Source organism: Melanostigma gelatinosum, assembly GCF_949748355.1.
Source record: "Melanostigma gelatinosum genome assembly, chromosome: 8".
Lineage (NCBI taxonomy): Eukaryota > Metazoa > Chordata > Actinopteri > Perciformes > Zoarcidae > Melanostigma > Melanostigma gelatinosum.
Window position 1 is genome coordinate 21,097,758 of NC_136641.1, and position 14,821 is coordinate 21,112,578.

Below are 14,821 nucleotides of genomic sequence, written 5' to 3' on the forward strand. Positions count from 1 at the left end.
CTCCTAGCAACAGAGCGGTTTGGTGCGGGACGGGGAGAGAGCGAGCAGGGGAAGGGGGCTGGTTGTACAGTGGCATGGGGAGAGCAAAGTCCTACGGGATTAGAACGACGGAGAGAAGGAGAAGTAGGAGGTCGAGGAGCTTTGCGGTGTTGGCGATCAGGGATGCTGACATGTCTCCTTTGCTCCATAAAAATGTCTCGATGCTGAGGAGACCAAATATCTACAGCGCTCTTCAACAGCTGTTCTCCTCTGAGATGCTTCAGCTACAAACTCTGCCCGGTAGACATGTGCTGCACTTAAACACACACCACGCTCACGAATGCACACACACACTCAAAGCATGTCGTGTTTTGTTTGAGGTGAATGTTTAACTCCCTGTTGACTTGTGTTTGGAAACTTAAGAGCTTATCGAAGCAGAGGAGTCCGAGCAGACCCTCAGGTGGATTTACAGTCAAAGAAATGCAGCTTCGCCTGCAAGGTCACTCACTATGTTGATAATCTATCAATCGTTTGAGTCGTTTTTCAGGCAAAAATGTGAAACATTCCTTAGTTACAGCATTTCATGGCTTTTCTCTGTTTTGCATCACTTTAAACTGAATATTTGTGTTTTTTGACTGTGCCGCACTGAAAAGACATTAGAAGATGGCACCTTGGGCTTTAGAAAATTGTGAAGGGCACTTTATAGCCCAAACGATTCTCAAGAAAGTAATTGATAATGAAAATAATAGTTACAGCCTGACACAAAGCAGACGTCAGCAGAATTAACTAAGGTGTAACACCAGTGGGCGGCAATATAACGTATGTGTGTGTTGAGTACATTCCCAGCAGAACATCCGGCGTGTGTATGTCGGATATTTTGTTGGGGTAGAATTCAGTGGAGGATGCAGTAGCGATGTGGGTACACTGCACACCCCACAGTTGTATGAGATTATCTAAATCCAGCGTGAATGGACCTGACACCATTGTCCCAGCAGCAGCAGCAGCAGCGGCGGCAGTGGTGGTGGTGATGTCACCGGGGGAATGATGATGATACCTCCAAGTGCGATAGATTGCAGCTGTGATGATGAGGTGGAGGGTTGCTATCATTTCATTTATTATCATTACATTTAGCCCATGCTGACAGGGGAGAGTGGCTAGAAAGAACGAGGGAGAGAGGGCCGGATTAAAACAAACCCGCTCTGTGAGCTGGTTTTAGTTGCCATGGCAACGGTCATTACCTCGCACTTGGGAGAGCAGGAGCAAGAAAGAGGAGGAGGAGGGGGGGGGAGAAAGAAAGAAAGACGGGACGGAGAGGTACAGGGTATGAAGACATGGAGGAGAGATGGGAGGGAGGACGCAGTTGGGTGAAAACGTGAAAAATTAAATGTCAATCCCAGGAAGTGTGCAGAAATGTCAAGGAGAGGACGGGGACAGAAGTGTGATACCTCAATACCGAGGGGACAACTTTTTGAACTCCGGACCCTCCTCTCACTCAAACAATAAAAGATCACTCCCCACCTAGAACCCAATCTCCAGAAATGTCAGAGCTTGTCTCATATTTGCGTGGAAGAGGTGCACTAAAAAAAAACAAGTGAAGAAATGCCCCAAACCATTCTTGTTTTTTCCATCTCATGCTTGCTGGGACCCTTTAAAAACACCAGCAGGTGCATAATATTAAGATAAGATCTGGTGGAAAATGCAAAGTGTTTGTCAGGATCGAGGGGATGCAAGAGTTACTTGGAGAAAAAGATGGAGGCAGAAAGGAGAAGAAGAGCCCCATGTGGTGTTGCGGATGGAGGCTGTTGTCCTGGCGATCCCACTTCTATGGCGTGTCACATGACCCTTTGCCCAGCACACCTGCCCGAGAGAAATCAGTGGCAGTTTCTATGGTGACAGGGTCAGCAGTATGGGAGGCGGGATGCCTGCCAGAGGTTGTGGTAGGAGGGACTGTTTGTCTTCTACAGTGTCGGTGGTGTTATTTTTAAACATTGCAGAGATGAGGTGATGGCTGCCGACCCAGCCGGGCCAAGACTTCTCCACCCGAGAGAGACTTTCAAAGACAGAATGACTAGTGGACAAAACAAGACAGGTTGTTGCAGTGCTGATTAGGACACCTTGTGCAGATCTGTAACCACCTGACCCATGACTCATGTGACTCAAAGATCCTGCACACATCACGTGGATGCAGGAAGCTCCACTTGCAGCTATAATACATGATATAAATGATACACACATGTCATCTCTGCAAGCCCGAGGCGGGACATTAAACTGAACTCCATTGTCTGTCTGTGTTTTAGTGCTCGGATGGGAATTCGGCCCAAGACAACTCCTCTCTGAAGCGTGTAGCTGTGGTGGAAGACTTCTTCGACATCATCTATGCCATGCATGTGGAAATGGGCGCCGACCCGGGACGAGCACCCAAACATGCAGGCCAAAAGAAGACCTACAAAGCGGTGGGTAAATCCAACCAGGTACCTGCAGGGTGCAGCTAACCCTGCTAGCACTGCTCATAGCAAAGCAAAAGGAAAGATTGTCTGCACACTGACACTTGTAAACTCCCCCAGAAACACTTTTTTTGTCAGACTTTTTTGTTGGTCTTTGCCAGAAAAACATCCATGTGAACAATAAACAGTCAATACTGTGTTTAGCCCACAGACACAGAAGGCTAATAGTCTACAGCCATGCTAACAGCTCAGTGACGCTGTATGTAAGGGCAGTGGGGCTTTGAGCTCAATGCTAATGTCAGCATGATAACATGCTCGCAGTGACAATCAACGTTTCGATGGATATGTTTATGTTTTTTCTTGTACTTAAATATTTTATTAAGGTTTTTTTTCTTGCAAAGAAATAATACTAGCAATGCACCTGGCAAAAGGCCAGGAGGAAATACATTTAAACAAATAGATAAATGAAACAAAAACAAAAACGAAATACATCAAAACAACCATGCAGCATGCCAACAACTTTGTCCGTCACTCGTGTCAACCATAACTTCAGGATCAGATATCAAAATGATGTGTTGGAAGAGTTCTATACACAGCAATATTTATGTTAAGATCTAGATTTGCACAGATGAAGTAGCATCCTGTTTGAAGAGAGTACCTGTCTTCTTAAAAGATAATGAGCTTCAGCAATGAACAGAGTAAAAAACTCTGTGTGAGGTCAGGGAGGGCAAGTCACCAGCCATGTTCTTATTCTGACAAATATTTGGTCCATTTTGGGATATGTTTATGTTTTATAGATATTCTCGTCTGTTTTGTTGTTACTGATGCTGTTTGTGTGACAAAGACTTTGCATCAACAAAAACATTTTTTTGGAAGCGTTCAAATTACAGCGTGCAGACAACAGCTCCCTTTCCTTTGTGTAAAAAGTGTCCCGCAGCTGGAGTTAGTTAAAAAAAAATCCCAGTAGGATTATTTTATTATTATATTTGAAAGAAGTGGGCCTAAAGTCAGCGTTCTTTCAGTGAGGCCAACCTTCTGGTGCTTGGCTAAAGGCGCGTTAAATTTAGACCTCAAAAAATAAAAAGTATTTTTGTCTGTGAAAGACAATAGGCTATATGTCTCAGCTCTGGCAACATAATGTATAACATCAAGAGTTACCAACGGAACAAGTAACTACCGATACCAGAAAAACAAAGTACTTATGGCGCTCAAGAGTTTAATGGTGCCTCATGATTGATGTCTCGAGAACAAAGGCAGTCAGAAATATGAGTTTATGTTGCAAACGGAGGTGTGGTTTCTGGTGGTGTCCTGACAGAACTGGGGGCTTTGCATGCAGCTCTTGTTGCAGCATTGTGGGGGGTTTTAGCAGGACTCTGGTACCCCCACCCCCCACCCCCACCCCTCAGGATTGGAAAAAAAATAATCTTAGAGCCTCTTCCTCTTGCCCTGTAGAGAGGTCCTGTCACGTCTCATAGAGTGTACCCGTTTGAGGAGGCAGCATCACTGGGGCAGGGCATAATATGGAACTGTCACTGTGGCCTTCTGGGAGGTGCACGCTCCTCTGGGTGGCCTTTCCCTCTCAGCTGCCTCAAGGGGCCAGGAGGGTAGGGGTGGGGCCATGAGGGTAGAGGTGGGGGGGGGGCAAAGGGAACGGGGAGCTGTGGCAGTGGTGATGGTGGGCCGGTGGGGGTGGGCACCCCTGCTGCCTCTCCATGGTCACGTGAAGGTCGCATTTTACAGGGAAACGCCAGAGGGGGTGAAGAGGGGGGGGGGGGGGGGGGGGGGGCATAGCAGTGGAGACAAACAGAGAAGGAAGGCTGAGCATGAGAAAGAGGTGTAGATATGAGTCGACTGCACCTGAGAGAGCAGGAAGAGAAAGATGACTAACACTGATTGTTTAGATTATCAAAGCAGAAATACGCACAGCTGGAATTAGGCCACTCGAAGGCACGAAAAAATGCCCAAAGGCAGAAATCCTCCTCATGCCACATCCAGATGACACATTATCACTGACCCCAAACTTTCACACATGCACAGTGCAAAAAAAACGAACCAAATAAAACCGCTGCACACACAGTTTGAGTTCACAGCCTGAGCCATGACTGCTGCCATTTTTGTTGCTATAACCCAGTCTCCTCTGCTCGCTCCCCCGGCACAGATAGCAGAGACCTACGCCTTCCTGCCCAGAGAGGCGGTGACTCGGTTCCTAATGAGCTGTGGAGAGTGTCAGAAGAGGATGCACATCAACCCGAGCACTGCAGAGTTCAAAGGTAATGGCACACATCTGACCTGCGGAGGGCTCGCTAATTCTGGAGACATCATTAACTGATATGGTATTTTTGAGATCAACCTTTAAGAGCGTAAAGCTCAGATCCTTTGACATACTGACATGGAAAAGGGGTTAATTACAATGCTGCAATGCATGCTGGGATGGTAGAAACCAATCAGGCTTCTACTGCAACAGCCAGACGTTAACAATTTTGTGAAATAATTTCATCATAAGATTCATAGAAATGTTTATTTGGTTAATCACACAAGATAAAGGTGAGTTCTCTATTGTCCTGTCATACACTATATATGAGCTGATGTGATTTTAGGTATTCTTTTACGCGGAAGAGTTTTGATATCGAACCTTCATGAATGAAACATATTGTGTATATATCCATGCTGTAACAAAGACCCAAGAGGACCACATCTCTGGGATTGTATACCCACTAAAATGATCACGGAGTCCCTCTAGTGGCCGGTGTGGAGACTGCAGACAGCTCTCAGACACTTTGTTTGATGTCAGATGAGCAGGATTTCAACCCTTTGCACTCTAGTCATAGTTATTACAGAGCAGAGCTTTCATACTGTGGGTATCTACTGTACATTCTACACATATTCCAGAATCAGTGTGACTTACGCTTTCCGGGGATTTATTTTCTCTGATGCGCATCACATATTAACCATTATCCATATACCCGTTTTAAAATCATAGAAAAAAAGATGCTCATTATGACTCCAGAATTTGCCTGAGAATAATCACATTTTTGAGTTTCCTTCAGTATCAAAATAATCCAAAAATAGTTGTATGTATATCCACAGGTACACTTCAAACAGGACCTGCATGGTAACAGCTAATTCGGCAAACATTCATTTGTGGCAGTTTAAAGCATGGGGGTGATTTTAGTTTTAATTGTAAAAGTAACCAAAGACGTTAGATAAATGTAGTGGAGTGAAAAGTACAATACTTATATCGACTGTAGAGGAGTAGAAATATAAAGTAGCATAAAAAGGAAATTCTCAAGTAAAGTACCTCAAAATTGTACTTGAACAAAGTATTGGAATACATGTTGGCTACTTAGTTACTTTCCACAGATCCAAAGTCCAGAACATTTCAGATTTACTGAGGAATAGTTCTAACTTGATTCGTCGTCCTGCATCGATGTTTTTTAGATATCAAATGATCAAAAAAGTTTGATTCTATTTTTTTTGTAATTTGTGTATTGTTTTACTCCATTGTCAGAAAATGACAGACCCACCTCGCTGGTCCCGGACCTCATTGATTACAACATGCCTCTCACTGCCACCTACCTGAAACAAATGAAGCTGCAATGCATGACAGCCACTGAAAGGGTAAGTTCCTTTTTTTTTCTGCAAACGGGCACAGATACATGCGTCCTGATGGATTGATGAGAAAACCAATCACTGTTGACATCTCCTTTTCACCATGTTTGTATTTGTATTGATTTGCACAAATCCTCGTGGTTAATGTTCTTTTTAGTCTCGTGGAGGCTGTGTTGAGAAACACTTAGTGCAGGCAGAATAACACATCCTTCCTCTAAACTTTTAAGTCAACATTAAACATTCAAAGCAGTCCTCCTGCTGGGGGGAGGAGCTCAGTGGGAAATAAGGTTTAGTAAATCATCTGCATGACGTCATGTGTGAGACCACTCCCATGTGTGGCTGTGACAGAAACACTCAGAAACCACTGTCACTAAAGTGCAGGGAGCGCTGCTTGATGATGATAATGTAGAACCTCACTCGCGCATAATTAGGATTATCCGGAACAATGACCTAGACTGTGATCTGCGGGTGAGTACAAATTAACAAATGCTCAGAGTGTTGGTCACATCTGTGTGCAGAGTGAGAATGATCAGGGCCAATCATTTAATAATTAACCATCACAGAGGGTTATCTCAAGTGTTGTAGGAGACTTGTAGTGATTTGTTCCATATCTCTTCACAGAACAGTTCAAAGCAGCAGCTGGTTTAAAATGCAGCAGGTTTCTTCTGTTGACAAAAGCAGATCAGTGGAGAATTTGAGAGTTTGTACCTATTGCGCTGCCAACTGTTTGCTGTTTTGCAGAACTTTGGTGATTGTTAAAGTACAACTCCGCCTTTCTCTTTGACATATGGTAAAGAAACAAAAATGCCTCATATTTGTTTTCTATCCTTTTCAACCAAACATTCTCACTGTTACATAACTCAGTATGACCATTTAGATTAGATACACGCATAGTTATACAATCACCACGAATGCAACTCTCTGCAGCACTCTGCAACTAGTGATTGTTGGTCCGAAAAACATCAGAAACAGAGGTACCAATCAAAATATAATCTGCAGATTGCTTCTTCTGTCCATACATTATTATGATACTTTCAGCTTCATCAACTTCTTACGATCTATTTTATGGTGTGTTTGTGCATTTCTTCTACCAACGTCTAGTAAGTTGATTCTACAAGTAAATTCTTTGCTAACTCTTTTTGATAATGAACCCTTTCAGAAGTAAATCCCCAGACTTCATGAATTATATACTTCCCTAAAGCACAGACATTAATGATGCTTGAAACGACGTAATTAAAGACTCCCTCTCGTGTCTCTGTCGCTCTCCCTTTAATGCTACGTTGCTCACTTGGTACCTAATGGAGTTGTCACAGAGCATTCCGGTCCTCCTCAAAACCTTTACAGAGGGACAGATGCATGTTCCAAAGAGTTGAGTGCTATTTGTGTGCTCGTGTGGCAGGAATGAGACGGTCGAGATGATATTTCCGCTCTGTTCTCGTCACACAGTCGTAGTTTTGCTCCCCTTTGTGCCAGCTGACAGAAGAGAGGTCACTCATTTGTGTCAGCATGATGTGAACTGGCTGCTTGTTGCTCTGACATGTGCTCATGGCTGTTAAGCAGGTATATATTTTCTGCAGTTTGGAGCCAAAGCTTTTGAATCGTTTGTGAGATTATTCCGCTGTCCTTTGCTAATCCTTACCCTCGTGGTTTACTCATATTTGTATTACGCTACAACAAGCATCCGTAGGGTCTCTACGTAACAGAGTTAAAAATAGCAGCACTCCAAGAAACATAACAGGGAGCCTCCTGCATTTCTTTCTGAGCCAGACTTTGGCACATTCTCAGATTTAAAATCCTCAAAACGTCATGACGGGTCTGTACATTGAAAGCATTATTGGTGGTGTTTGATCCTCCTGAAGCTGTTGCGATACAGTGATGGGGGACTAGATTCACGGTCGAAATGCAAAGCTCAGCTGAAGCTGATCATCCCTATGACATAGCTCAGTGGAAGCATAAAGAGGGAATTGCTAATGCTAATGCTAAAAACACTAATGTATCCACTTGATTTGTGCTTTAAAATGCTTTTTTTTTCACAGAACAAAGACTGTGGATTTTATCCCCCATCAACAATATTAACATATTGAAGGGATTTCTTTTGTGGCTTGTCTGGACTTATGCTTATGCTTTAGAATAAACTAAAAGTGTGAACCTAAGATGCAAAAAGACACAGTGAAAGTTTCTTCTTCTTCTTCTCCGTCTCTTTATCTCTACGGGACAAATGGGAAACTTAACGATATTTCTCCTGACACTCGGGTTCACATCCAGGTTTCCCCCCTCGTCTCACAGTCTCTGCCTTTCTACCCTCAGGATGACAGTTCGGTGAGCAGCGAGGACATGAACGGCGTTGAGCCGACATGGGTTGCAGCTGAGCCGCCACCAGTGCCTGAGCCCAGTCCACCTAACGGCGAGAGAGTCAGCAACCCGGCAGCCCCCATTAAAGAAGAGGATGGTAAAACATCGCTCACTGTAGACATCGTGTACTGGTTGTTACTGGTTTGATGTCTTTTTATCTGTTCTTTTTAGTTGTATTTACATCTGGAATCTAAATGTTTATCCTCTACATGCGAAGGGTACAGATTGAGGATACACAGGAAACAGCTTGCCTTGTTCTTAGTGGACTAATCCACATAAATCCACTCTTACGGGGGGTGGGACACCACCGCATCCCCAATCCATTGTGCACACCTCTCTCTCAGGGTACAAGGCTTAGAGAAGTAGGACAAAGGCCTACATTAACCTTTACAGATCAGGCACCACTATAGAAAAAACATTGAATTATAGAATGACTGTCCTTGTGAACATAGGTGTGCATGTGACGCATGTAGAAATCACAATAAAATCAGTACATGGCCATAATGTGGGTTAAAAAGCTGTAATTTGCACTCACCAGGAAGTGAAGGCTCCCTTCCCCCATCAGCCCCTCCTCATCCTCATTTATTTTTCTCTTCGCCGTTAGAACTCAGAAGAATCCCCTCTTCTCCCCTAACTTTTATGTATCTTGACAGTTGACCCCAATACCCACTTCCCCAACAGTTTCAGAAAACACAACATGAGGCAGGATGTCCCATCCCCGTGTCCCATCACCCACCCACTCTGTTGTTATCCAAGACAAAAATAGTGCCTATTGTAGTAAACAAACCCACATGAATGCAAAATGATGACAAGCATCCGCACAGCTCATCTCTGTATCTTCTGTTGCCTCCTCTTCTGCCAGATGACGTCTCCTCGGAGAGCGGCAGTGCCAACGGGCTGCCGGCCCTGACCTCCCCTGAGGCGCTGGCTGTGGGTGGGAACCCTCCAGATGGTGGGGCCCCTTACGGGGAGGTGACAGAGAACGGGCTGAGCGCTCCCCTGGACTTCAGCACCACCTCGCCCTCGTCCACCTCTGAGGATCAGCAGCCGGTCAATCTGAGCGACAGACTGCTGCCGGCGGGGAGCTCGCCGCCAAACTCTTACCCCGCAGACCCCAACAGGAAGTACCCCATCAAAACAGAGTACACCAACAAGGTAAGAACAGAAACGTGACTTCATCCTACTCGCGAGGAGCCAACCTGGGAAAGCGCAGCTCGTGAGTCTGTATGATCTTTAATCATCTTTTTGGTGTATTTCTGTGTGTTTTCAGTCCCCTCCTTACAGCTCAGGGAGCTATGACTCTGTGAAAACTGAACTGAGCATGAGCGCTGAGGACTTGACCTCTGGTCGGGCACAGATAATTGACGACGACGACGACGATCATGACGACCACGATGACAGTGACAGGATCAATGACGCAGAGGGTATGGACCCTGAGAGACTCAAAGCCTTCAATGTAAGTAACCCGTCTAAATGGTGAGAATGCAAACCAGTCCTGTTGAATATCACCCAGCTTTGCTGAACTATTGTTATTATGCGTATATTGTACTTTGAAATATTAAAGAAATCTCATATCCTGACTTCATATAGGCACATAATCAATGCTGCCTATTTGTTCTGTGAAAAACACCATCAGTGCATTTCTGAGTCTAATGGAAACGAATACAGTAGAGTTGCAGAAATGCAGCCATGAGTGAATAAGCAAACACTCTGAATATGAGCAATGATTCAATTTCCACTGCTCCTGTTTTCATCACCTCCCCCTCCCTCTTTATCCTCTCTTCCTCCACTCTACTTCTGATGCTCCCCCATCCCCTGCCTTCCCTTTCCTCTCTTTTGTTTTCGACTCTCACACCCCTCTCTCTCTCTCTCCACCCGGCTCCCTCCACTCCATTTTTCTGCTCTATATCCCCTCTCACCCCTCCCCCACTCTCTCTGTCTCTGTCAGATGTTTGTGCGTCTGTTCGTGGATGAGAATCTGGACCGCATGGTGCCCATCTCCAAACAGCCCAAGGAGAAGATCCAAGCCATCATCGAGTCCTGTAGCCGCCAGTTCCCAGAGTTTCAGGAGCGCTCCCGCAAGCGCATCCGCACCTACCTCAAATCTTGCCGCCGTATGAAAAAGGGTGGTTTTGAGGTACAAAGTGCCTCCAGCTAAAACGTATTAATTAAATCGGTATTAATCCAACATGCAATCATGAATCCCAATAAATCCAGTGTTTCACATTTCATAATGTGCATAAATCTTGCTGACCCCTTCTGGCAGATACGACCAACACCTCCTCACCTCACCTCTGCCATGGCTGAGAACATCCTCGCTGCTGCCTGTGAGAACGAAACCCGAAACGCTGCCAAGAGGATGCGGCTCGATGTCTACCAAGCGGTAAATGTCTTGGCAGTTGGTGTTTGTGAATTTGCCCAGCAGGGATTTTGGGAATGTGCTAGGATGGCTATGCATCATTAACGGCAAACTGCACAACACAAACTACAATATCCTCCCCCAAAACTGAAAACATTTAATTCCTCACAGGATGAACCTGACTCTGTTGACAAGACCAACTCGAGGGACCCGGCCTCTGTGGCCCCGTCAGGGTTCACCATCTCCAGCGCAGCTTTTGCCCAAGACCAGCTCTACACCAACGGAGGCCTCAACTACAACCTGCGGGGATACGGGACAGTCGGCAGCAACCAGCAGAACTCTGGTGCTGCACACACCAACGGTGAGGAGCTCTTTGCAACCAAACAATGGGGCTTGAAGAACAGTTATTAATGCTGTGTATTTAGAAAGAAAGGATATTCACCACACTGCTCCTTTTAATAAAGGGTTGGTTCATGCAACTTACAACAACGCAAACATATTTTCTAATTTAAGTCTCCGCCTCAGAGATTCCACTTTTATATGATTGCTGCCTTCAAATTTAAGCCGAGAGCTAGAAGTCACAATATGCTTGACGTTTAAGTGTTGAAGTCGTGAGAACACTGCTGCTAGGCAATGGCAACATGGACGCCAAAAGCCACCAAGGACAACAATTGAACAAGCTAGTGAGTGGGTAATGTTATGCAGGAAAAACAAAAGGCATAATGAAAAGATGACGCCATTGGAATATCGACATTTTCCTCAGACAAATATAATTATGAATAAAACTCTATACGACTAAAATTACAATATATCAATCACCATCCAAAGTCAGCGTGCAAGAGTCTCCTTTTCTTTGAGATATTGAGCTCCTCGATGCAGCTCTGAAATACTAGAATGTTTGTTCTGCTACGTTCAGGGTATTTAATTTATACCTCGACATAATGAAATTTCTCAGGTTCCTGGCCCTTTTTTCATGTCATGTGGTGTATCTCCTACATTGCATGCTTTTAAAAAAAATCTTTAACCATCACAATTGTGTCTGCAGGTCCCACAGATCTGAGTATGAAGTCAGTCGGCCCAAACTCCACCTCCTCCAGCTCCAACAGTCACGGTCAGGGAGGCGGCGGTGGTGGAGCTTCGGCTCAGCTCAGCCCTCCGGAGGTCACGGCGGTGAGGCAGCTCATCGCAGGATACCGGGAGTCCGCCGCCTTCCTGCTCCGCTCAGCGGACGAGCTGGAGAACCTGATCCTGCAGCAGAACTGAGTCCGAGCCAAACCTTCTCACAGCCTGTCCATCTCTGTCGCCCCTCGGTCACACATCTCCGGGCAGACGTTCATACAAAGACACAAATGTATACGAGTGATACTGCAGCGCACAGTGGGTCGAGTAGGTACGGTACCTTTACTTATTCCCACGTGTTTATGTGTTTGGACGGGCCAGAACATATCACACGCTGACAAATGTTGATTTATGCATTTGGTTCACTTTGACCTTAGTGCCCTGTTATCTGTAGCCATTCATCCCATTCAGTTCATTTTAAACCCTTCAACCTCCATTCGTCTCAGGAAGCGATGATCCATGTGAAAGAGTTATCTTCATTGGTGCACAGGGGAGAACCAGAACCTTAAATTAGCTGTGACCATGATGCCACATTGGCTCGTTTATGCAGATGTTTGGCCAAATTACAAGTTAAATGGCAGCGATTTAGTATCATTACCTTCTTTCTATTTTTACACAAATATAAAACATGCCGTACAGTGGCATGATCTGATTGGGTCGCCTGAATCGAGTCATTTCTCGACGATAATTCTCTCCAAATTCACTTCTGTCTCATGGCAAGTTTGGAGTGTTGCTTTCTGAAAGTCTGCAGATAAATCGCTGCTAAATCCACTGACCTCAACAGCTACTAAAGGACGGGCTGACTTAAATATACGCAAAAAAGCAAAGAAACAGGACAGTGTTCGACAGTTTTGACCTGAAAAGTTCGACCAACAGATCCGTCAAAGCTATACCTCGGTCCTGCTCTGGTGGAGTGGTTTCCAGAATCTTAGACACGATGGTTACGAAGAGAGAAAAGACTCATTACCCAACGTGACTTTATTTATTATATTATGAATATTTCTATCACGGGCAACTTCTCATTACTTAAAAACGAAAGGAGGCTTTTTGTGAAGCCTGGGTATGCAAATTGAGGTCACAGACACCTGTCAGGGAAACAAAGGAGATTAATATATTGTTTAGACTCTTGGTTTATAACCAGTGCTTCTGGAAAAGAGGAAAATGGTGCAATATTGAAGATAATAAGTCATGGTGTGCTCACTGAAATTACTCTCAGACTTGCTGAAGCGTTTTAAGACAAAAAGACAGAGAACTTTACCACAATCTCCTCTCGCTGTAACTGTCAAGTTATAAAAAAAAGAAAAAAAGAACCAATATCCCATGCAGCATTGTAGCCAATTTCAATGTTGTTTGTTGTGAATGGCGATCTTTATCGCGAACCTCATAACTGAGGCACTTTCATGTATTGGGATCAGTCATCCGCAGTGGTAAACAGAAATGGGACCTGGCAGAAAAATGAGACTTAATGTTGCACGTCTTCTTTTTCTTTTTTACTTTAAAGTGAGTTTTTGGGGTCTTTTTGTGAAGGAATCGTCCTGTGAGTATTTTGTAAGTTAAAAAGGAGCATATTGAGCTCACATGCATCGGTGTAACCCTAACATCCATGTGGCTTTACTGGATGTCGTGTGAGTGTGTGTGTGGGCTGTATCATCCCCTCTGACCTCAGCTGTGTCAAACCCTCGCTCTCATCTCCATCATATAGATGTCATGTCTGAAAACACACTGTCTGAAAAGAAGCAAGAGACAATCTTTGAAAAAGATGTAATCGCATCACAGTTTACTCTCCCAGCTTTCTGCAAGTGTGTGTGTGTGTGTGTGTGTGTGTGTGTGTGTGTGTGTGTGTGTGTGTGTGTGTGTGTGTGTGTGTATGTATGTGTGTGTGTGTGTTGGTGGTCTGAGGGCACACAAGAGTACTCAAAGCAGATCTAGAGCACAGTCTCACAACAGACACTTTTAATGATGAGTCACTTGGCACAAAAACGTGTAAGTGTGTGTGTGAGTGTGTTTTTAATACCTTTTTTTTGTTGGTGTAAGTGTTGGTATTGACAGTATGTTTGTGGTTTTCTGTTTGTGTATAAGTGGAGTGACCCAGTTTGTACCACATCAATCTGTGAAGATTTAATTCAGTAGGCTGAAACATTCCAAACAAGGACAATGACTCTTCTAGCAGCCGAAAAGTGGCTCGCACCTTATTGATTAGTCAAAGTTTAGAGAGATATATTTCTGTATTTATCACAAATCCTATCAAATTTATCAGTTATGTATCATGAATTAGTCTATTTCTCACCACCACTTGGTCTAGAGTTGGATTTACATGCTAAACGACTATTTCTCATTTGTATCCCCATGTCATGATTGGGACGCATCACATTTAAATTATTTTTAACTATTGCAAGTTTGGAAGCACTTTATAGCTCAGGATTAAGGTAACATAACAGTGATTCGAGTGTGTCTTTACCTCATTTGGATTATCAGCTTCGGTTCAAACATAGCAAGAACTGATTATGACAAAGGACAGAAGCGGCGCTCATTCTGCTTTATTGATGAAAAAAGCAAATAGCTCTTTTTTGAAAAACCTTATGGGAGCTCAGTTTGAACTCACTGCAGAGGGGTGTGTGATAAAGAGACTCGGTAAGGCTTATTGTCAAAAGTCTGTCGCAAATTAGCAACTGGAACCAGGATGAATCTGTTTCATAAAGCTGGTTTGGAGCTGAATCTGGTTTATTTCATGAAGAGGAGTGGCTCGTAGTGATGAACCTGCAGAGAAGTATCCCCTGTATCTGCAGCTCCCTTCGACTTTACAGAACTTTAAAGTGAGTTTTGGCACATTGTTTGGGTGTTTGCAAATCACGCCAAATGTTTTTTTGGCCGCCCAAAAAGCCACTGTACACTACCTGCAGACAGACACAGTCAGCGACTAGCCGGTGAACATAGTGGAGCTATCAGCAGCTAAAGACAC

General features: G+C 44.3%; 1 protein-coding gene across 1 annotated transcript in view; it reads left to right on the plus strand.

Annotated features, from left to right (window-relative positions):
* Window positions 1-12,006, plus strand: part of nol4la (nucleolar protein 4-like a) — a gene marked incomplete at both ends in the record, with an annotated part of 18,053 nt that extends 6,047 nt beyond the window's left edge. Inside the window, 10 exons of the mRNA XM_079272976.1 lie at window positions 2,277-2,432; window positions 4,582-4,693; window positions 5,932-6,041; window positions 8,340-8,481; window positions 9,247-9,539; window positions 9,655-9,840; window positions 10,333-10,521; window positions 10,651-10,767; window positions 10,915-11,104; window positions 11,789-12,006. Of these exons, the coding sequence (XP_079129102.1) occupies window positions 2,277-2,432; window positions 4,582-4,693; window positions 5,932-6,041; window positions 8,340-8,481; window positions 9,247-9,539; window positions 9,655-9,840; window positions 10,333-10,521; window positions 10,651-10,767; window positions 10,915-11,104; window positions 11,789-12,006 (1,713 nt within the window). The remainder of the gene's footprint in view (window positions 1-2,276; window positions 2,433-4,581; window positions 4,694-5,931; window positions 6,042-8,339; window positions 8,482-9,246; window positions 9,540-9,654; window positions 9,841-10,332; window positions 10,522-10,650; window positions 10,768-10,914; window positions 11,105-11,788) is intronic.
* Window positions 12,007-14,821: the final 2,815 nt, after the last annotated feature.